Genomic DNA, 24,752 nt, shown 5'->3' on the forward strand with positions numbered 1-24,752 from the left:
GGAAAGATGTCTATCTTCCAGGAAAATGTACTACAGGGGCAAATATTGAATAAAGATTTTTATCGTAGGGACAAGGATAAACTAAGTAAACCATACCGTAGCTGAAGACAATGACATACATATGTAATAGTCAAACCACACTGTGGATATAAATGATATACCTGCCTAGATGTATAAACACCCCAGGCAGTATATCATACATAATATATGAACAAGACCCATAATCAATGGTGTCGCCACTCATATAAGACTATAATAAATCACTCTGTGAATAATGTTGTATATCAGCTAACGCAAATATGGACGTCTTAATAAAATACACAAATGTCCCATGCTGTACTGCCCCCCATAGCCACAAGGTGTCAGTGTTGAACCAGGGTTTCATATTAGCAGAAGTGGCCATATATATATATATATATATATATATATACAATTGAAGCAGTTCTACAAGGACTCCGGAAACCAAAGAAAGCCATCCAGCCCGTTGACAGAATCTGGAGATGACAAAAATGTATAATCTATAAATAATTTATTAAAAACAAATATAATGTTATATTGTAGGGTAATGAAGGTGAATAATGGAGGTGTATCCAGCACTCGGTATAAAAGTTAAATGGTTTATTAGGTCATGTTAAAACAAAAGATTAAAACAGAAATCCCAGGACCACGCTTACACGTTTCAGACCACTGGGGTCCTTAATCATTGCTTAGTGTTTTACTAGTGGGTTCACATATTTATAGCAAATATCATGAGTCAGGTGACTTCCTTTAGGTGGGCCTTAGAAGTTAACTATTTCATGTGCAATCGGTTAAGTTACGTAACATAATATATTCATAATAAAACATTTTTCAAAGCATTTTTACTAATATAATGTAGGATAGATGAATATAAGTTGTAACTTTGAATTTATTTCGACCAAGGTAGTAAAGATATTCTAAATCATTAGAAAAACTAGATATCTAAAGTGCTTACTAAATACTCAGGTGTGTTGTATACTCTAAAAAAATTGCTAATTGGATAAGAGATTATAAGATTTGCCTATCTGCCAATACTTTCTAGGAATATGAAATGATTTATTTTACTGTCTATATATTTCTTTTTAACCCCTTTAGGACGTAGCCTGTTTTGGCCTTGTGGCACAGGCGATTTTTTCAAATCTGACATGTGTCACTTCATGTGGTAATAACTCCGGAATGCTTTTACCTATCCAAGCGATTCTGAGATTGTTTTCTCGTGACATATTGTACTTTATGATAGTGGAAAAATTTGGCCGATAAATTCAATATTTATTCGTGAAAAACACTAAAATTTAGAGAAAATTAGCAAAAATTTGCATTTTTCTAAATTTAAATGTATCTGCTTGTAAAACCGATAGTAATACCACACAAAATAGTCACTAGTTACCATTTCCCATATGTCTACTTTATATTTGCATTGTTTTTTGAACATCCTTTTATTTTTCTAGGACGTTACAAGGCTTAGATATTTCTCACATTTTCAAGAAATTTCCAAAACCTATTTTTTCAGGGACCAGTTCAGTTCTGAAGTGGTTTTGAGGGCCTTATATATTAGAATACCCCAATAAATTACCCCATTTTAAAAACTGCACCCCTCAAAGTATTCAAAACAGCATTCAGAAAGTATTTTAACCCTTTAGGCGTTTCACAGGAAATAAAGCAATGTAGAGGGGAAATTTACAAATTTCTCCTTTTTTTGCCGAAATTTATTTGTAATAAAAAAAATTGTGTAACACAGAAGGTTTTACCAGAGAAATACAACCCAATATTTATTGCCCAGGTCCTGCAGTTTTTAGGAATATCCCACATGTGGCCCTAGTGTGCTAATGGACTGAAACAACGGCCTCAGGAGCAAAGGAATTTATCTAGGGGTATAGTTAGCACTTTGACCCCACAGGTATTTTGCTATATTTATTGGAGTTAGTCTGTGAAAATGAAAATCTACTTTTTTTCTGAAATAACATAGACATTTTTAATATTTACAAGGAATAAAGAAGAAAATTCACCCCAACATTTGTAAAGCATCTTCTCCAGATTACGGAAATACCCCATATGTGGTAATAAACTGCTGTTTGGACCCACGGCAGCGATCAGAAGGGAGGGAGCGCCATTTGGATTTTGGAGCACAGATTTTGCTGGATTGATTTTCAGTGCCATGTCGCGATTGCAACCCCCTGGAGGGAACAAAATAGTGGAAACCCCCCAAAAGTGAGCCCATTTTGGAAACTAGACCCCTCAAGGAATTTTTCTAGGGGTTTAGTAAGCATTTATACCACACAGGTCTTTTGCAGAATTTAGTAGAATTAGGCCGTGAAAATGAAAATAAACATTTTTGTTCACTAAAATGTTGAATTTTTTCATTTTCACAAGGGATAAAGGAGAAAAAGTCCCCCCTAAATTTGTAGCGCAATCTCTCCCGAGTATGACAATATCCCACACGTGGTAATAATTTATTTTTTTTATAGAAATTAATTAACCTTTGCAGGACTGATCCTTTTTTGCTTTTCCATTTTAGTTTTTCACTCCCCGCCTTCCAAACTCCATAACGTTTTTATTTTTCCATGAATTGAGCGGTGTGAGGGCTTATTTTTGGCAGGACGAGCTGTAGTTTTTATTGGTACCATTTTTTGCGCTATAAGTGACAATTGCACTTTATTCGGCGGGTCGGTACAATTACGGTGATACCATATGTATATAGTTTTTTTTTAATGTTTTGCAGCGTTTGCACAATAAAATCACTTATTTTTAAAATAATTTCTTTTTTGTGTCACCATATTCTGAGAGCCGTAACTTTCTTATTTTTCAGTCAAAAAAGACAGTGTGCATCGCAAACGGCAATGACGTCCTGTCACTTTGCGGGACAAGTTGTATTTTTTAATAGCACCATTTTGAGGTACATATTATTTGATTGACTTTTATTAACTTTTTTTGGGGGGAAATAGAAAAAAACCTGAAATTTCGCCACTCTTTTTCGCGTCTTAAATCTACGCCGTTTACCGTGTGATATAAATAACACAATAACTTCATTCAGCGGGTTGTTACGATTGCAACGATACCAAATTTGTATCGTTTTTGTATGTTTTACTACTTTTACACAGTAAAAAGCTTTTTTTAACAAAATTATTTGTTTTTGTGTCTCCATATTTGAAGAGCCATAACTTTTTTATTGTTCCGCTGATGCAGTTGTATGAGGGCTTTTTTTTTTGCGGGAAGACTTGTAGTTTTTATTGGTACCATTTTGGAGTAGATACGACCTTTTGATCACTATTTAGCACATTTTTTTTAAGTCAAGATTCACAGAAAACAGCAATTTTTCCATAGTTTATTAATTTTTTTACGGCGTTCACCGTGCGGGTTAAATATTGTTATAGATTTATAGTCGGGGTCGTTACGGATGCGGCAATACCAAATATGTGTAACTTTTTTACTTTATTAATATACTTTTTTAATAGTAAAGCATTTTGTAAGGGGAAAAGGTGGGTTTTAAATTTTTTTTAAATTAACTTTATTAAACTTTTTTTTTACTTTTTTACTAGTCCCACTAGGGGACTTCACTATGCGATCCTCCGATCGCTTTTATAATACACTGCAATACTTTTGTATTGCAGTGTATTACTGCCTGTCCGTTTAAAACGGACAGGCATCTGCTAGGTCATGCCGCAGGCATGACCTAGCAGGCATTCGCTCCAAGCAGACCTGGGGACCTTTATTAGGACCCCGGCTACCATTGGAGACACAGACACTCGGCGATCGTATCGCCGGGTGTCGGTGTGAGAGAGAGGGAGCTCCCTCCCTCTCTCCAAAAAACTCAGATGCGGTGCACGCTATTGCGCACCGCATCTGAGGGGTTAAACAGGTGAGATCGATACTTATATCGATCTCACACGGCAGAGCAGGGACGCCCCCAGCCCTCAGCTACCTCTGGCAGCTGAGAGCAGGGAGATTTGACGGCTCCCTGCTCTGTTTACTTTATCCTGATGCAGTGCCGTAAAAAGGCATATGCATCAGAATAAAGCCCGTTAGTGGCCGCCGTTAAAAGGCGTATTGGCGGTCACTAACGGGTTAATGTCTGTAACTTCACATTGCATGTTTTCTTTGTGCAGTCTGTTTTATATTGTATCATGTCTTAATCACTGTTTTATCTTGATTGGGCTTTGTGAGCCTTTATATACTTATGACCTGATGTGTGTTTTTTATGCTTGAAAAAAGTCCTGTTGGACTGAAACGTCGCACGGGTGAATAAACTGCTGATGCTTTTTGGAAGTGCTGCATCTGTCCATTTTTTGTCTGCCTGATATTGAGGACCGTGGACCAGGTCCAATTGAGGCGTACACCCACCTGCAGTCCAGTGCTGTGGAAAGTATTTGTTTTTGGCGAAAGAATTAGACATATTACATATAGTTTTGTTCTCAAAATCAGCAAGGATTCAATTTGCGAAAGTTGGGGCAACAGGTACCCCTCGTCGTACTTTGCTTTTTGGTGGTACCATACCCCATCAAATTGAAACAAATTATGGCCCAAAACAAATAGTAAGGACTAATAAATCCAAAAAAACTTGTCTCTCTCTTAGTGTACTGCAATTGACGTTTGACAGCCTGTACACCCGCATTCTGCGGGATGCGTGTGTATAGGCCAGACATGGGCAAACTACGGCCCGCGGGCCACATACGGCCCGTTAGGCTTTTTAATCCGGCCCGCCGAACTTGTCCAAGATATATCCGTCCTCAGCAGCTGCTAGTTCGCGCAGGAGGACGGATATATCCGTCCTGTGATCGCGCGGGTACTGACAGTTTACCCACGCGATCAGCGGCAGGAGCACGGCTGTTATACACAGCCTGGCTCCTGCTGCAACTGCCGGAATCGAAGCACGCGCCGATTCCGGCAGTTTAACCCATTAAATGCCGCTGTCAACAGTGACAGCGGCATTTAATGTGTTTGACAGGGGGGGGAACTCCCTCTGTCTCCCGATCGGCGCCCCCGTAAACAAATCGCGGGTCGCCGTCGGGTTTCCATGACAGCCGGGGGTCTAACAAAGACCCCCAGGTCTGTCTTCAGCATCTGCCTGTTAGGCGATGCCAGAGGCATGACCTAACAGGTTGCCTGTCAGTTTTACACTGACAGGCAATAATGCTTTGGTATACGAAGTATACCAAAGCATTATATATGCGATCGGCACATCGCATAGTGAAGTCCCCTGGTGGGACTAAAAAAAAAAAAGTAAAACCGTTAAATAAAGTTTGTGAAAAAAAAAATAAAAAAAATTACAGTCAAAGTCAAATAAAACTACTTTTTTGCCCCAAAAAGTGGTTTTATTTAATAAAACGGTCAAAACAAATCACACATACACATATATGGTATCCCCGCGATCGTAACAACTTGACCAATAAAATGAACACATTAATTAAACCGCCGGATGAACGGCGTCCAAAGAAAACGCAAAAAACAACGGCAAAATTCTCTCTTTTCTCCCATTCCCCCCATAAAAAATAAAATAAAAGTTCATCTATAAGTCCTATGTACCCCAAAATAGTACTAATGAAAACTACACATTGTCCCGCAAAAATCAATCCCACGTACGGCCACATCGACGGAAAAATAAAAAAATTACGCCTCTTGGAACGCGGCGATGCAAAAACAAGTAATTTTTTTCTAAAAGGGTTTTTATTGTGCAAACGTAGAAAAAACATAAAACCTTTACATATTTGGTATCCCTGTAATCATGCCGACCCATAGAATAAAGTTAACATGTTATTTACGCTGCATAGTAAACGGCGTAAATTTATAACGTGAAAATTAATGCTGGAATAGCTGCTTATTTTCAATTCTCTCCTAAAATAAAGTTAATAAAAGTTAATCAATATGTTATAAGCATCTAAAAATGGTACAATTACAAAATACAACTCGTCCCGCAAAAAACAAGCCCTTATACGGCTATGTCGACGGAATAAAAAAAGAGTTACGACTCTTGGAATGCGACCGTGGAAAAACAAAAAATAATCCTTGGTCATTAACGTGCAAAATGGCCCGGTCATTAAGGGGTTAATGTGGCGCGTATTTCTCTTTATTTCACTTTAATTTTCACTTCGTTTCACGTCACCATTAAGCCCTTCGGTTTTCAAAGAGTACAATATCAGCCGTCACTTTGCCACGAAGCATGCAAACTATGCTAGCAAGCAGTCAACACAAGAACGGGCGGCTACTGCTCAGAGGTTGGCAGCTAATTTACAGAGTCAACAGAACTTTTTTCTTGATAAATCACAGTGCGTATGTTATTTTAATCTATTTACATTTCCTTCTCCCAGTATCTGCGAAATAGTATGTAAATGCCATATCTTGCATATTCCTTGAGACAAATTTATTAACTGATAAGGGCTATTTTTCACATTTGAAAGACAGTTAATAAATTGGGTTGTAGTGTTCTTACTGTGCTATGAGGTTTGCACACACTACATTTAATGCTTTAGTATATCCGGCCCAAACACTCCCTCCAAATGCTCCTGGCCCGGCCCCTCTGTCAAATTTTAGAACCCATTGTGGCCCGCGAGTCAAAAAGTTTGCCCACCCCTGGTATAGGCCCTCAACGTCAATGCGAGCCAATTTAAAGTGTATGTGCTATCCAAAATCAAGTAGGATGGACAAAAAATATGTTGTATCCCGTGAATATGATGGGATGTTTCGTAAAAAAAGTTGCATTAACTAGTCCAAATAGACCCTGTTTCTAAGCCTATCATGTGTGATACTGTCTACTGAGCCGCTGTATCTAAGCCTATCATATAATACTGTGTGCTGAGCTGCTGTAACTAATATTAGCATGTGTGATACTGTTTGCTGAGACAATATGTCTAATTCTTTCAGGTGGTGTAGCTTTAGGGTTCATAGTCTTATAGGTATGCTGTCTCTGATATATATATATATATATATATATATATATATATACATATATATATATATATATATATTTTTGGGGGGGCAAGCAAAGCCCCTGGGGCACCGTCATTGACAATAAACAGGCTGCTCGATGCTTCCACAAGGTTTTTCCTCTGCAGCTGCTATTCCCAACTAGAACATAATCTTTTTTATGATTGCACCATCCCGTCTCCCCAGCCTGCTTGTGAACTGCTGTGAACACTGACTAAGGCTTCGTTCACATCTGCATCAGGGTCCAGTCCTGATGTTCCGTCGGAGCTTCCTGTCAGAACAGGACCCTGACTGAAACAAATGGAAATCATAGATTTTATCACATTGTGTAGCACTTATTGAAAAACTGTCTTTGCTTTGTTTTTGTGTAAACAGCAGACAGTATCACATGATAGGCTTGGATACATTGGCTCAGCAGACAGTACTACACATTAGGCTTAGACACAGGGCCCCAGCAGTCAGTATCACACATGATAGACTAAAATTGGGTGATATGATTGAGCCAGGTAAGGACCTTTGATGTGTTTAGGGAGGAGAAATGTCCTCTACTCAGTGAAGTGAAGTCAGTTTGTAGGAAGATTGAGTTCAAAGGTTTCATCATTGTAAGGATTGTTTGCATCACCATTGATTTCAATGGTGACGGATCCAATGCCTTCCGTTTGTCTCAGTTGTGCAAGGGTTCCGTAGTTTTGATGGAATGAATAGCGTAGTCAACTACAGTATTGATTCTGTCAAAACGATGGAACCCTTACACAACTGAGACAAACGGAAACCATTGGCACCGGATCAGTCACCATTGAAATCAATGGTGATGCAAACGGAAACCTATGGTTTCCGTTTGTTTCAGTCAGCGTCCCGTTCTGACAGGAAGCTCCGGCGGAACGTCAGAACGGGACCCAAACGCGGATGTGAACGAAGCCTATGGATGTAGCCAAGTTTATCTAAACCAGGGGTCTCAAACTCGGCCGGGTAAGTGGGCCACATATAGAAAAAATGTGAAGTGGTCGGGCCGCATTACTTTCAAATTTGATTAAATACAAAATTATTGTAAATCAATTAGTTATTTGAACTACTATAACACTATATTACTATAATAATAATACTACATTACTATAATAATACCGCTAGGTTTAAAATTTGAGGTATTTCTCCACGTGCTTATTTCAACAATCCAGTTTTCCAGTTTAAGTGTCGCTAAATGCAGTCCGACGGCTCAGTTAGCAGCGTTTAGCAGACACACATGTCAAGATTGGGCAGCCCCTTTTTAGATAGTGCCACAGTGCCCTCTGTGGATGCTGCCGCAGTGCCCCCTGTAGATGCTGCCACAGTGCCCCCTTAGATGCTGCCACAGTGCCCTCCGTAGATGCTGCCACAGAGCCCTCCGCAGATGCTGCCACAGTGCCCTCCGCAGATGCTGCCACACTGATGTCAGGGGCTTGCCCAGAGCTGGGGTCCCGGAGCAGAGCCACTTCTAGCACTCTGCCTGGGATTCCAGCTCTGCTCCTGACATCACTGTCCATATATGGAGAGAGATGTCACCGACAACACCAGAGCTGGAGTCCCGGGCAGAGCGCTAGTAGGCTCTTCCTGGGACTCCAGCTGTGCTTCTGACATCACTGGGACTCCTGCTCTGGGGAAGCCCCTGACATCATTGTCGATTTATGGACAGCGATGTCAGAGGCTTCCCCAGAGTCCCAGAGTCCCAAAACATGGACACCGATGTTAGGGAATTCTATACTAGCGCTCTGCCCGGGACTCCGCTCTGGGGAAGCTCCAGCAATTGTGTGTCCAAACATGGACAGTGATGTCAGGGAATTCCACAGAGTCCCGGAGCAGAGCCGATACTAGCGCTCTGCCCGGGACTCCGCTCTGGGGAAGACCCTGACACACTGTCCATATATGGACAGTGATGTCCGGTAATTCCACAGAGTCCCGGAGTAGAGCCGATACTAGTGCTCTGCCCGGGACTCCGCTCTGGGGAAGCCCCAGACATCGTTATTCAAATGTGGACAGCGATGTCAGGGAATTCCAGAGTCTCGGAGCAGAGCCGATACTAGCGGCTCTGTGTCCCGCGGGACGCAGATGACAGCCCCAGGGGCCTCATGCGACCCGTGGGCTTGAGACCCCTGATCTAAACTCTAATATCTTGCTGCAGCATGATATCCCACAAGAACCATTGAAAAGTCATTAAAAAAGTTAAGTTAAGGCTGGGTTCACACGACCTATTTTCAGACGTAAACGAGGCGTATAATGCATCGTTTTACGTCTGAAAATAGGGCTACAATACGTCGGCAAACATCTATCCATTCATTTGAATGGGTTTGCCGACGTACTGTGAAGACGACCTGTAATTTACGTGTCGTCGTTTGACAGCTGTCAAACTACGACGCGTAAATTGACTGCCTCGGCAAAGAAGTGCAGGACACTTCTTTGCAATGTAATCTGAGCCGTTCTTCATTGAAGTCAATGAAGAGCAGCTCAAGATTACAGGCGTCAAAGATGCCTCGCATAATACGAGGAGCAGCATTTACGTCTGCAACGACGCAGCTGTTTTCTCCTGAAAACAGTCTGTCTTTTCAGACGTAAAAGCCTCTCATTGTGTGCACATACCCTAAAGGTACTTGACACAGTATTTAATGCAGTAAAATCAAGATAAAGACTGCTGCGCGCGCGTGTGTGTGTCGCAATGCCGTTACTTGACCGCACTGTGACCGGCCAATTCCTACAGCACCTGATCTGTGGGCCGGAAGTCTCTTTCCCTATACATTCCTATGAGACTCACATTGAGCGTCTCATAGGTGAAACACTTTGTAAAAACACGGGTAAAACCAATGCGGTTTTAAGATTTTTTTTTTTACAGCATTTCAAAAACGCAAAAAAGAACAATATTAACTCATATTAACTAAAACCAGTGACAGGTGAAGTGAATATCATTGATTGTCTCATTACAATGGCAGCTGTCAAGACTTAGGTTTTAGGCAGTGTCAGATTTACATTCTAGATACTCTCCAGGTAGCAGCATTGCTCGCTGAGCCTTCTGGGATGCTGGACAGTTCCTTTTCCAGTGTCAATTTTACCTAGGTCTGCTAATAAGCAATCTTGTTTCAGGTCTGCCTAGCCACACTCACGGACCTGCATTATAAACCTTGCCCTTTCTGATTGCCAGATTGACTGCCTTTAGACTAGCCCATTGCTGCCTTACGCAACAATCTGTTACTGATTATCAGAGTACCAAACTTGGATTGCTTCTAACCACGTTTCTGCCTTTGCTACAAACTGTTGTGACTTATCTGTGTACTGAACATGGACTGTTACTCGACTACTCTTGCTTAATAATACCAGCCTTACAAATGATTTCAGCCACTGGACGCCAAACCTGCTTCAAGACCTTGACAAACAGCAAGTGAAGTCATTTCTGGAAGTTGAAATGTTTTGAAAGAAAGAAAAATGGTCAAGTGTAAGGATCTCAGCGACTTTCACAAGAGCCAAAATTGTATTGGATAGACGACTGGCTCAGAGCATCTCCAAAGTGGCAGTTCAGTATTCAGTAATTAGTACCTACCAAAAGTGGTCCAAGGCAGGAACACCGATAAATGGCGACAAGGTCATGAGCACATAAGGCTTATTGATGTGAGATGCACGTCGGAAGCGAAGACTAGCTCATCTGGTCTGATCTCCCAGAAGAGCTGTTGTAGCAGAAATTGCTGAAAAAGTCAATGCTGGCTATGATAGTAAAGTATCAGAACACACAGTGTATCGTAGTTTGCTGTATTTGGGGATGCATAGCTGCAAACTGGCCCGAGTGTCCTTGCTAACCTATGTCCACTGCAAAAGTGCCTGTTTAGGCAGCATGAAGGGGACCTACGCAATATAGGGAAAGTTGTTTTAATGTTATGGCTGATCAGCGTAAGGCCCTGTTTACACTGAGGTTTTTGGGGCGGTCAATTTCAATGGGAGGCAGGAATTTTGAGGCAAATTTTTGTGCCTGCAAAATACTCAGTGTGAACAGGGCCTAAGGCCCTTTGCACACGACTGTGCAGTATTTACGGTTAGTTAATACTGCACACGCGGGCCGCGGAGTGTCACCCACATTGGCGGACTGTGCTCACAGTAAATAGTATAGGAGCACGGTCCGTAAATGCGAAAAATATGTCCTATTTTTTTGTGGGTCAGTTCTACATCCGGTACACACACACGGAAATATACAGGAAGGTGTACATGGCAGATAAAATACTGACCCATTCATTTCTATCTGCAATTACGGTCGTGTGCATGAGGTCTAAATCGGTATCCTACTCCCTTTCATACCTCCACTGTAATTCTGTTACATGCACTGCACGATGAGGCATAGAGATGATTCTTAAGCTGGACAATATAATGGAGGAGACTCCTAGGATCTTCATGACATTCAGAATACGGCCCGTTTGCGGGCTTTCAGTGGGAAAATGCATGTGAGTACAAAGATAATACCTACAGATTTTTTTACCGATTACTGTAGTTTAGGGGTTTTGTTTTTTAGAGGTGGCAGACTCTCTTTAAGGATTATTTACACCGGCGTATTATGTTAGTTTCCGAATGATTGTTAAAATAATTGGCTAGTGTGAATAAAGAAGAACATCAACGATAAAACTATTCTTTTTATCATTAGTCTTCATTGACAATGCCACTGTAAAAAGCATTCTTATCAGAGGCATGATCAGCACATGTAAATGCCGCTTGTAGTGACATTTACATTTACACAAGGTATTGCTGCCTCTTACCCGGAGAAAACGGCAAGGATCGTAGTGATGAAAAAGTGATGGAAATGCGGTGTGAACGGGCCTTTGCTTGCAGTTTCTGATCATAGCTGTGTCCTAACCGAGCAAAACGGAAATTATGTATTTTACTTGGTGCTCTGCAATCTCCAAGAAGTCACAAGGAATGAAGGATTGAGAAACTGGCTCAGAGACCATGAACTGGAGAGAAATGTGGGAATAGCAACCTGAGTTTTGTTTTTAATTTGATTATGTTGTTAGATATGCAGTTGTATAACAATTTCTATTTTGCGACTCTTTAGTTAAACTTCCAATAATTTGACAAGCTCAGGACATCACCAGATTTTGTAAATGAGTAAAAATTCTCAGCAATCCATCAATTTACAGGATTTTATAACTTCTGATGCAATTTAAAATCCTGTAAACAAAACATGAAACTATTATTCAAATCAAATAAACAGCAACAAACCCAACAATAGGATATTAAGGGTATGTGCACACGATGAGAGGCTTTTACGGCTGAAATGACAGACTGTTTTCAGGAGAAAACAGCTGCCTCGTTTCAGCCGTAATTCCTCCTCGCATTTTGCGAGGCTTCTCTGACAGCCGTAAATTTTGAGCTGCTCTTCATTGAGTTCAATGAAGTACGGCTCAAATTACGTCTGAAAGAAGTGTCCTGCACTTCTTTGCCGAGGCTGTATTTTTACGCGTCGTCGTTTAACAGCTGTCAAACGACGACGCGTAAATGACAGGTTGTCTGCACAGTACGTCGGCAAACCCATTCAAATGAATGGGCAGATGTTTGCCGACGTATTGTAGCCCTATTTTAAGACGTAAAACGAGGCATAATACGTCTCGTTTACGTCTGAAAATAGGTCGTGTGAACCCAGCCTAACCCCTTAATGTCCAGCCTAATTTAGGCCTTAATGACCATGCTATTTTTTTGCGTTTTTTCCATCATCTCATTCAAAGAGCCATAACTGTTTTATTTTTGCGCCAACATAACTACATAACTGTACACGGTCTTGTTTTTTGCAATAGCACAATTTTGGGGTACATATAATTTATTGATGAACTTTTAATTTGGGGGGGGGGGAGAAAAAAAAACAGCAATTTTGCCCCACTTTTTTGTGTCCTAAATTTACGCCGTTTACCTTGTGGTATAAATAACACAATAACTTTATTCAGCGGGTTGTTACGATTGCAACGACACCAAATTGATATCGTTTTTGTATGTTTTGCTACTTTTACATACTAAACACTTTTTTTTTTCAAAATTATTTGTTTTTGTCTCCATATTTCAAGAGCCGTAACTTTTTTATTTTTCTGCCGATGCAGTTGTATCATCACTTTTTATCATATTTTTTAGACAGGATTCATAGAAAACTGCAATTTTTGCATTGTTTTTATTTTATTTTTTATAAAATTATTTTATTTACTATTGTTCACTGTGCAGGTTAAATAATGTAATAACTTTATAGCTGGGGTCATTACGGACGCGGCGATACAAAATGCTTTATTATGAAAAAGAAAAAAAAAAGTTACACACATTTGGCAAGGGGGAAAAGTGGGTTTTTAATTTTTTTTCACTTATTTTTTTAAAATTAACCTTATTAAACGTTTTTTTTTACTAGTCCCACTAGGGGACTTCAGTATGTGATCCTCTGATCGCTTTTATAATACACTCCAATACGTTTGTATTGCATTGTATTAGTGCCTGACCGTGTAAAACGGACAGGCATCTGCTAGGCCATGCCTCTGGCATGGCCTAGCAGGCATAACTAGTGGCAGACCTGGGGGCCTTTATTAGGCCCCTCCGACTGTCAGAGAAACCACCGACACCCTGTGATCTTGCTCAGGGTGCCGGTGGGGTGAGAGAGGGAGCTCCCTCTCCCCAAAACCACTCAGATGCGGCGCTCGACATCTGAGGGGTTAAACTGGAGAGATCGATACGGATATTGATCTCGCCCGTTGGAGCAGGGCTGCTCCCAGCCCTCAGCTAGCAGAGGTAGCTGAGAACAGGGCGATTTAACGGCTCTCGGCTGTGTTTATTTATTCCGATGCAGCACCTTGCAAAGCTGTATATGCATCGGAATAATAATAATGATTATTATTATGAATAATATCCATTAGTGGCCGCCGTGAAAAGGCGTATTGGCGGTCACTAACGGGTTAAAGTTTATAATCTTATGTTTCAGAAAAATAAAATAGCATTAGGCCTCATGTTCATAAATCCACTCTATATTCATGACACGGATCCAGACTATAGACGCTGTGTATCTTAATAGGGCTGTATTAAGCTTACACACACATTATTTATTGTAGAATATGCATGTTGCATCAAATGCCATATGGTGAGCAATATAGATTTGTTTTTGCGCATAAAATTAAAAAGGCACAATTTACACGATCATGTGCATGAGGCCTTAATGTTTTGGCTTAGTACCAAAGAGCAAGCATTATTCATGATGGGAGAAGTCTTGTTATGGTGTAGGGCAAGATGATCCTCGAGTGAATATTGGTAAGAAACGAGGCAGAACTGGAAAAAAGCCTTTTTGAGTTGTGGCAATCGGGAGCAGAGTAAGATCCTCCTGGGAGCGAGATGAACGGCGTTTACACAGAGGTGTGGAGCCTTCTAAAAATCCTGCAAATTAGCATTAAGAGAGAAGATTACGATAAAGGCAGAGTAAGAGAGAAGGATGCTAAGAGACATAACAAGCTTAGGCTGTGTTCACAACTGCATTCACATCGCAGATTCCATCTGCGTTTTTTCCAGTAAGATGACGGACACCATGATGGAAACCTGACGAAATCTATCGGGTCCGCCGGGCGCCATTGCTGTGCATTATGTGATGGATTGAATTCAGTTTTTCTGCTCCTATGGTGGAAGAGAAAAACTGAATTTATAGTGCAGATGTGAACAGAGCCTAAATATCACACCAGATATATTTTACCTGATCTTTCTCCAGTGCTCAGCAGTTGCATTAGAGTTGAAAGGGGACTATGAGGAACCATAGAAGTTGTAATATGCATTCTCCACTGCTGTTTATCCTGTTCACTCGCACCAACCTTGCCCCTATACAGTATATAAAGTACAGACTGATTAATAAATTGCACGCTATCACACCTGTAGTAGCCACTTTACAGTTGTGAAATGTTGGGTTTTTAAATATTGTATATTGGATGTTTAAACAATTGAAATATTTGCTTATTAACCCTATTTGCAAATTTCAAGGATATTGACGTCGGCAATGCATGTGAATGGTATATTTTAATCCCCATTTTCATGCTCTGGAATGTTGCATGGAAAAATTACCATGCCGCGGATTTTATAATCCACAGCAAGTTCATTAGTGACGAGGATACAGAGCGAAATAGCTACAGTCCAGGTCTATTAAACTTCAATAGAGCTAATTCTCGCGTGGATTTGAGTCCAAGTTTCGGCTGCAGATTTCTGCCACAGATAATCTTCAAAATAAACTGTGAATTTGCCTAGTGCAAAGTCTGACCATGTGAACATAGGGCTGGGCGATTATGACCTAATTCAAAATCACGATTAATTGAACATGTAACCTTGATTACAATTAATAAACTATTTTTAGGCTACACCTCTTTTTGCATACCACGTCCCCTATTTGCATGCCACCTCATTGGATTAATATACAGGGTGGGCCATTTATATGGATACACCTAAATAAAATGGGAATGGTTGGTGATATTAACTTCCTGTTTGTGGCACATTAGTATATGGGAGGGGGGAAACTTTTCAAGCTGGGTGTTGACCATGGCGACCATTTTGAAATCGGCCATTTTGTATCCAACTTTAGTTTTTTCAATGGGAAGAGGATCATGTGACACATCAAACTTATAGAGAATTTCACAAGAAAAACAATGGTGTGCTTGGTTTTAACGTTACTTTATTCTTTCATGAGTTATTTACAAGTTTCTGACCACTTATAAAATGTGTTCAAAGTGCTGCCCATTGTGTTGGATTGTCAATGCAACCCTCTTCTCCCACTCTTCACACACTGATAGCAACACCGCAGAAGAAATTCCTCCCGATCTGACCCCCTTAGACTTTTATCTTTGGGGTCATCTGAAGACAATTGTCTATGCTGTGAAGATACGAGACGTGCAGCAACTGAAACTACGGATACTGGAAGCCTGTGCTAGCATTTCTTCTGCGGTGTTGCTATCAGTGTGTGAAGAGTGGGAGAAGAGGGTTGCATTGACAATCCAACACAATGGGCAGCACTTTGAACACATTTTATAAGTGGTCAGAAACTTGTAAATAACTCATGAAAGAATAAAGTAACGTTAACCCCTTAAGGACGCAGCCTAGTTTTGGCCTTAAGGCTCAGAGCCCATTTTTCAAATCTGACATATTTCACTTTATGTGGTAATAATGTCGGAATGCTTAAACCTACCCAAGCGATTCTGAGATTGTTTTCTCGTGACACATTGGGCTTCATGTTCGTGGTAAAATTTGGTCGATATATTCAGTGTTTATTGGTGAAAAATTGCAAAATGTAGAGAAAATGTTGAAAAAATTGAATTTTTCAGAATTGAAATGCATCTGCTTGTAAAACAGACGGGTATACCACCCAAAATAGTTACTAGTTCACATTTCCCATATGTCTACTTTAGATTGGCATCGTTTTTTGAACATTATTTTATTTTTCTTGGACGTTACAAGGCTTAGAACATAAACAGCAATTTCTCATATTTTTAAGAAAGTTTCAAAAGCCTTTTTTTTAAGGTACCTCTTGAGTTCTGAAGTGGCTTTGTGGGGCCTATGTATTAGAAACCCTGATAAAACACCCCATTTTAAAAACTAGACCCATCAAAGTATTCAAAACAGCATTTAGAATGTTTTTTAACCCTTCAGGCATTTCACAGGAATTTTTTTTTCTGTAACACAGAAGGTTTTACCAGAGAAACACTACTAAATATGTATTGTCCAGATTCTGCAGTTTTTAGAAATGTCCCACATGTGGCCCTACTGCGCTCGTGGACTAAAACACAAGCCCTAGAAGCAAAGAAGCAACTAGTGCATTTTGAGGCCTCCTTTTTATTAGAATATATTTTAGGCAGCATGCCAGGTTTGAAGAGGTGTTGAGGTGCCAAAACAGTAGGAATCCCCCAATAGTGACCCCATTTTGGGAACTACACCCCCTCAAGGAATTCATTTATGGTTGTTGTTACCATTTTGACCGCACAGTTTTTTCACAGCACGTATTTGAATTGGGCTGTGAAATGAAAAAAAATTTCATTTTTTCCAATAAAATGTAATTTGTGATCAAAATTTCTTATTTTCACAGGGAACAAAATACCCCATTTTGTTGCCCAATTTGTCCTTAGTGTGGTAATACCCCATTTGTGGTGATAAACTGCCGTTTGGGCCCATGGGAGGGCTCAGAAGGAAAGGAGCGCTATATGTTTGTTGGAGTCCAGATTTTGCCGAATTGGTTTTCGGGTGCCATGTCGCATTTGCAGAGCCTCAGAGGTATCAAAGCAATGGAAACCCACCAAAAGTGACCCCATTTTGGAAACTACACCCCTCAAGAAATTAATTTATGGGTAATGTGACCATTTAGACCCCATAGTTTCTTCACAGAACTTATTTGAATTGGGCTGGGAATTAAAAAAATATATATTTTTTCCAATAATATGTCATTTTAGCTCAAAAATTCTTATTTTCACAAGAAATAAAATACTCCATTTTGTTGCCCAATTTGTCCTGAGTGCGGCAATACCCCATTTGTGGTGATAAACTGCCGTTTGGGCCCATCAGAAAGCTCAGAATGAAAGGAGCGCTGTGTGTTCTTTGGAGTCCAGATTTTGCTGGATTGGTTTTCAGGTGCCATGTCGCATTTGCAGAGCCCCAGAGGTATCAAAGCCATAGAAAGCAACCACAAATGACACCATTTTGGAAACTACACCCCTCAAGGAATTCATTTATGGGTGTTGTGACCATTTCGACCCCATAGTTTTTTCACAGAACTTATTTGAATTGGGCTGGGAATGAAAACAAAATTATTATTTTCAAATAATATGTAGTTTTGGCTGAAAATGTCTTATTTTCACAAGAAACAAAATACCCCATTCTGTTGCGCAATTTGTTCTGAGTGCCGCAATACCCCATTTTTTGTGATAAACTGCTGTTTGGGCCCATGGGAGGGCTCAGAAGGAAAGGACCACCATTTGGCCTACTGGGGATTTTCTAGTGCGAAGTCATGTATGCAGAAGCACCTGAGGTACCAGTACAGTTGAAACCCGCAAGAAGTGACCCCGTTTTAATAACTACACCCTTAAGGTGTAGTGAGCATTTTGACCAGAGACCTACACCCCATAAACTGTAATGTGGGTTCTCCCGGGTATGGCAATACCCTACATGTGGCTGTTATCAGCTGTCTGGACACACAGCAGGGCTCAGAGGGGAAAGACGAGGGGGGATAAGCTGTGCGGAGTGCATCAGGGTAAGAAAAATTGGGGTAAATTATAAACCAAGGGATGTATGATAAATTTTAAAACTGACTTTCATACAGAGCTCTGGTTATTCGGGACACGTGTCACATTGATATATTGTGTCATCCCTTATCGCCCTCTTATAGCAGACTTTGCACCTCTTTTGACTTTTTCCCTTCTTGCCAGTTTGGGGAACTTCTCCTGGAAAGTGTTGCCGCCTTGGTACGATGCGTGTGGCCCCGCTTCCAGAAGTACTGGGTGCCCCCCCTTCTTGGTCCCTAAAGAGTAGGTTCTTGATAATCACCTCTTGAAATTCCAGGAAAGTTCCCGTCTGGCCTGCACATCGACGTAGCACGTACGCATTGTACAATGCCATGTGTATGATGTGCCCGGCCAGCTTCTTATACCACACCGCATGGCGCTGTAGGGCTTCAGGATTTGATCTTACAAGTCCATCCCTCCCATGTACCTATTGTAGTCCAGGATGCAGTCTGGTTTGGGGGTGGCCTTCCCTTTCATATAGCCTAAACCTGTAGGTATACCCGGATGCACTCTCGCAGCTTATACATCTTCACGCCATACCTTGCCCTCTTACCCGGCAGGTACTCGCAGAATTGAACCCTCCCTTTAAAATGTACCAGGGACTCATCAATAGAAATACACTTCTTGGGGGTTAATGCTTGGGAAAACCGGGCACTGGAACGGTCTAATAGGGGTCTCCGTTTATACAAACGGTCAAAACTGGGGTCATCTCGGGGTGGGCACGGCTCCTTATCAGTATAATGTAAGAAGCGAAGTATTGCCTCATTTATTTATTTTTTTAGGTTCCAGTTCAGTTCTGAAGTTGCTTTGAGGGGCCCATATATTATAAACCCCTATCAAATACCCCATTTTAGAAACTAGACCCCTCAAAGTATTCACAACAGCATTTAGAAAGTTTATTTCACAGAAATTTAGAGCAAAATAGAGGTGAAATTTACATATTTTTTTTGTCAGAAAATCCTCTTTATACCATTTTTTTTATAACACAAAAGGATTTATCAGAGAAACGCAACTTAATACGTATTGCCCAGATTCTGCAGTTTTGAGAAATATCCCACATGTGGCCCTAGTGCGGTAATGGACTGAAGCCCCGGCCTCCAAAGCAAAGGAGCACCTAGTGGATTTTGAGGCCTCTTTTTTATTAGGCACCATGTCCGGTTTGAAGAGGTCTTGTGGTGCCAAAACATTGGGAACCCCCCAAAAGTGACCCCAATTTGGAAACTAGACCCCTTGAGGAATCCATTGTAGTTTTCTTGGGGTGCATGCGGCTTTTTGATCAGTTTTTATTCTATTTTTAGGTGGCGTGGTGACTAATAAACAGCAATTCTACTATTGTTTTTGTATACTTTTCTTTTTACTGCGTGCACCGTGCGCTATAAATGACATATTCACTTTATTCTGCGGGGTGATACGATTACGTCGATACTAGATGTTTATAGTTTTTTTTTTTATGTCTTATGGCGTTTGCACAATAAAATACGTTTTGTAAACAATCATTCACTTTTTGTGTTACCTTATTCTAAGAGCCATAACGTTTTTTATTTTTCAATTAATAAAGCCGTGCGAGGACTTATTTTTTGCGTAACCAACTGTAGTTTCGATCAGTACCATTTTTCGGTACATGCGACTTTTTGATCTCTTTTTATTCCATTTTTTGGGAGCTGAAGTGACGAAACAATTGTGATTGTGGTTCGGTTTATTATTATTTTCTTTTACGGCGTTCACCGTGCGGGATAAATAACGAAATAATTTTGTAGATCAGGCCGTTACGGACACGGCGATACCAATTATGTATAGTTTATTTGTTTGTTTATATATTTTTATTAATAATAAATGACTGATAAGGGAAAAAGGGGGATTTTTACTTTTAATACTTTTAAAACTTTTATTTTCTTATTTTTACACATCTTTTTTTAACTTTTTTTTTTACTGTATTACTTTGTCCCACTAGGGGACTTGAGGGCAGGAGGCCCTGATCGCAATTCTAATACACTGCACTACATGCGTAGCGCAGTGTATTAGAACTGTCAGCTACTCACTGACAGCAAGCATAGTGGGTCCTGACGTTGTCAGGACCCACTAGGCTTCCGTCTATGGCATAGCCGGACGACATTGTTTGGTGTCCGGTTGCCATAGTCACCATCGCCGGCCGCTATCGCGTAGCAGGCCGGCGATGGCAGCTTAACCCCTAAAAAGCCGCGATCTCTGTAGAACGTGGCTTTTAAGGGGTTAATCAGCGGGGACACAGCGATCGGTCCCCGCTGTAGGAGCTGTGACAGCTGCTGAACAAGACAGCAGCTGTCACAGCTCCTGTATGTGTCGGGAGGACGGCCGAAACGGCCGTTACTCCCGAGACGTACTATTAGGTCATGGAGCGCGAACGATACAGCTGCCATGACCTAATAGTACGTCCAGGAGCGGGAAGGGGTTAAAATATGTTAATAGCGTCGTGGATATTTGCTCCTGTAATATTTTATAGAATTCCGCCGGGTAACCATCAGGTCCCGGCGCTTTCCCATTAGACAATGACTTTATGGCTAGCTGTAACTCCTCTAGCGCTATTGGCGCATTCAGATCCTCTAATTGCCCCTGATCCAGGGCAGGTAGAGTGAGCTCAGCTAGGAACCGACTACCCCGTACATCCCTCGGCACATTGGTGCTCGCATACAGCTGCTGATAAAAAGCCTGAAATATGTCATTCATCTTTCTCGGGTCAGATTGTATACAGCCCTTGTGATCTCTCAGTTTAGTTATGTGTGTTAGTGGTCGAAACCCTCTAGACAGTCCTGCCAACAACTTTCCCTCCTTGTTGCCAAAACGAAAAAGTTTGGCCTCATATGTTGATCTTCCAAACTTCTCCTTCTTGTCCAACCAGGATTCGAAGTGTCTCCTAGCTTCTATCCATTTGTGTTTTTTATCTGGGGACGGATCATCAAGAAAAGAGGAGTACGCCTCTCTAAGGGTATGTGCACACACACTAATTACGTCCGTAATATACGGACGTATTTCGGCCGCAAGTTCCGGACCGAACTCAGTGCAGGGAGCCGGGCTCCTAGCATCATAGTTATATACGATGCTAGGAGTCCCTGCCTCGCTGCAGGACAACTGTCCCGTACTGTAATCATGTTTTCAGTACGGGACAGTAGTTCCACGGAGAGGCAGGGACTCCTAGCATCGTACATAAGTATGATGCTAGGAGCCCGGCTCCCTGCACTGTGTTCGGTCCACTACTTGCGGCCGAAATACGTCCGTCAATTACGGACGTAATTAGTGTGTGTGCACATACCCTAAGATGGTCACTGCATTCTCTGTATTTCTGTTGTGTCTGTTTTTTCCGAAACGCGACGTACGAGATGAGTCTCCCTCTCAAGACAGCTTTAGCCGTCTCCCAAAACAGCGCCCGGTCATTAGCATGTTCCGCATTATCCGTAGCATATTCCATCCACCATCCCTTTATCCGCAACTGGAAATCTCCACCTTCTGCTAAATTGGCCGGAAATCTCCACTGAGTAAACTCCCCCCTGGGGTGTTTGTCCGCCAACACCAACCGCACTGGCGCATGATCGGATATGATCATGTCAGTGATGTCTACCTGTTCTACCCGTTGCAATAGATGCTGACTTAAGTAAATGTAATCTATCCTAGACTAGGATTTATGGTAAGGTGAGAAATAGGTGTATTCCCTGTCATCAGGGTGACTATACCTCCAGCTATCAGTTAGTTGTGTGGCTTGCGATAGGTCAGGCAAGATGCCATCTGTGACAAGCGTCGATGCATGAGCATTTCTTTTTCTATCTTCTGCTGCACATTGTACCGAATTGAAGTCTCCTCCCACGAGCTTCATTGCACACGTGTCAGCTAGAAGTGTAGTCTGGAGGTTCTGAAAGTAGGTGCGATTATTTGTATTGGGTGCATAAATATTATACAGTGAAGGAAATAAGTATTTGATCCCTTGCTGATTTTGTAAGTTTGCCCACTGTCAAAGTCATGAACAGTCTAGAATTTTTAGGCTAGGTTAATTTTACCAGTGAGAGAGATTATATAAAAAAAAAAAAAGAAAATCACAGTCAAAATTATATATATTTATTTGCATTGTGCACAGAGAAATAAGTATTTGATCCCCTACCAACCATTAAGAGTTCAGCCTCCTCCAGACCAGTTACACGCTCCAAATCAACTTGGTGCCTGCATTAAAGACAGCTGTCTTACATGGTCACCTGTATAAAAGACTCCTGTCCACAGACTCAATGAATCAGTCTGACTCTAACCTCTACAACATGGGCAAGACCAAAGAGCTTTCTAAGGATGCCAGGGACAAGTTCATAGACCTGCACAAGGCTGGAATGGGCTACAAAACCATAAGTAAGACACTGGGTGAGAAGGAGACAACTGTTGGTGCAATAGTAAGAAAATGGAAGACATACAAAATGACTGTCAATCGACATCGATCTGGGGTTCCATGCAAAATCTCACCTCGTGGGGTATCCTTGATCCTGAGGAAGGTGAGAGCTCAGCCGAAAACTACACGGGGGGAACTTGTTAATGATCTCAAGGCAGCTGGGACCACAGTCACCAAGAAAACCATTGGTAACACATTACGCCGTAATGGATTAAAATCCTGCAGTGCCCGCAAGGTCCCCCTGCTCAAGAAGGCACATGTACAGGCCCGTCTGAAGTTTGCAAAAGAACATCTGCATGATTCTGAGAGTGATTGGGAGAAGGTGCTGTGGTCAGATGAGACTAAAATTGAGCTCTTTGGCATTAACTCAACTCGCCGTGTTTGGAGGAAGAGAAATGCTGCCTATGACCCAAAGAACACCGTCCCCACTGTCAAGCATGGAGGTGGAAACATTATGTTTTGGGGGTGTTTCTCTGCTAAGGGCACAGGACTACTTCACCGCATCAATGGGAGAATGGATGGAGCCATGTACCGTCAAATCCTGAGTGACAACCTCCTTCCCTCCACCAGGACATTAAAAATGGCTCGTGGCTGGGTCTTCCAGCACGACAATGACCTGACACATACAGCCAAGGCAACAAAGGAGTGGCTCAAAAAGAAGCACATTAAGGTCATGGAGTGGCCTAGCCAGTCTCCAGACCTTAATCCCATTGAAAACTTATGGAGGGAGCTGAAGATCCGAGTTGCCAAGCGACAGCCTCGAAATCTTAATGATTTACAGATGATCTGCAAAGAAGAGTGGGCCAAAATTCCATCTAACGTGTGCAAACCTCATCATCAACTACAAAAAAAGTCTGACTGCTGTGCTTGCCAACAAGGGTTTTGCCACCAAGTATTAAGTCTTATTTGCCAAAGGGATCAAATACTTATTTCTCTGTGCACAATGCAAATAAATATATATAATTTTGACAATGTGATTTTCTTTTTTTTTTTTATATATAATCTATCTCTCACTGGTAAAATTAACCTAGCCTAAAAATTCTAGACTGTTCATGTCTTTGACAGTGGGCAAACTTACAAAATCAGCAAGGGATCAAATACTTATTTCCTTCACTGTATATACTGATTTTCCCCAATTGCGTGTATAGTAGGATTTGCAGTAGTCGTCCCTCCGTGTCTACATGTTTCGAGCGCATAGTGGAAGCAAAATTTTTGCTTAGTAGAATCATCACTCCGTTCTTTTTTTGAATTGCTGGGGAACCATAAACATTTCCCACCTAAAATGTATGCATTCTAAAGAAATCTTTTTCTTCCAAGTGTGTTTCCTGGAGTAGAGCCAGGTCAGTTTTCAATTTACCTAGGTGGCGTAGGACTATCGCCCTTTTGTGTGGGGACAAGAGTCCCTTAACATTCCATGTCACTACTTTCATAAAAGTTATTTAAAGAGGCTCTGTCACCAGATTTTGCAACCCCTATCTGCTATTGCAGCAGATAGGCGCTGCAATGTAGATTACAGTAACGTTTTTATTTTTTAAAAACGAGCATTTTTGGCCAAGTTATGACCATTTTCGTATTTATGCAAATGAGGCTTGTAAAAGTACAACTGGGCGTGTTGGAAAGTAAAAGTACAACTGGGCGTGTATTATGTGCGTACATCGGGGCGTGTTTACTACTTTCACTAGCTGGGCGTTCTGATGAGAAGTATCATCCACTTCTCTTCACAACGCCCAGCTTCTGGCAGTGCAGATCTGTGACGTCACTCACAGGTCCTGCATCGTGTCGGCACCAGAGGCTACAGTTGATTCTGCAGCAGCATCAGCGTTTGCAGGTAAGTAGCTACATCGATTTACCTGCAAACGCCGATGCTGCTGCAGAATCATCTGTAGCCTCTGGTGCCGGCTCGTCTGACACGATGCAGGACCTGTGAGTAACGTCACAGCGTGATCTCTCGAGAACACGCTGTGTCTGCACTGCCAGAAGCTGGGCGTTCTGAAGAGAAGTGGATGATACTTCTCGTCAGAAAGCCCAGCTAGTAAAAGTAGTAAACACGCCCCGATGTACGCACATAATACACGCCCAGTTGTACTTTTACTTTTCAACACGCCCAGTTGTACTTTTGCAAGCCTCATTTGCATAAATACAAAAATGGTCAT

At 41.4% G+C, this 24,752-nt stretch overlaps 1 protein-coding gene and 1 long non-coding RNA gene across 3 annotated transcripts in view; one reads left to right on the forward strand and one right to left on the reverse strand.

The window, feature by feature from the left end:
• LOC142659466 (uncharacterized) overlaps window positions 1–24,752 on the forward strand; it is a 73,040-nt gene that overhangs the window by 33,057 nt on the left and 15,231 nt on the right. The window lies entirely within an intron of this gene.
• LOC142659465 (rho GTPase-activating protein 6-like) overlaps window positions 13,142–24,752 on the reverse strand; it is a 370,769-nt gene continuing 359,158 nt past the window's right edge. The window contains exons 11-12 of the mRNA XM_075835626.1: window positions 14,645–14,766; window positions 13,142–14,334 (exon numbers count right to left, since the gene is read on the reverse strand). Coding sequence (XP_075691741.1) covers window positions 14,174–14,334; window positions 14,645–14,766 — 283 coding nt within the window. The 3' untranslated portion in view covers window positions 13,142–14,173. The remainder of the gene's footprint in view (window positions 14,335–14,644; window positions 14,767–24,752) is intronic.

This window comes from Rhinoderma darwinii, chromosome 8, assembly GCF_050947455.1.
Source record: "Rhinoderma darwinii isolate aRhiDar2 chromosome 8, aRhiDar2.hap1, whole genome shotgun sequence".
NCBI lineage: Eukaryota > Metazoa > Chordata > Amphibia > Anura > Rhinodermatidae > Rhinoderma > Rhinoderma darwinii.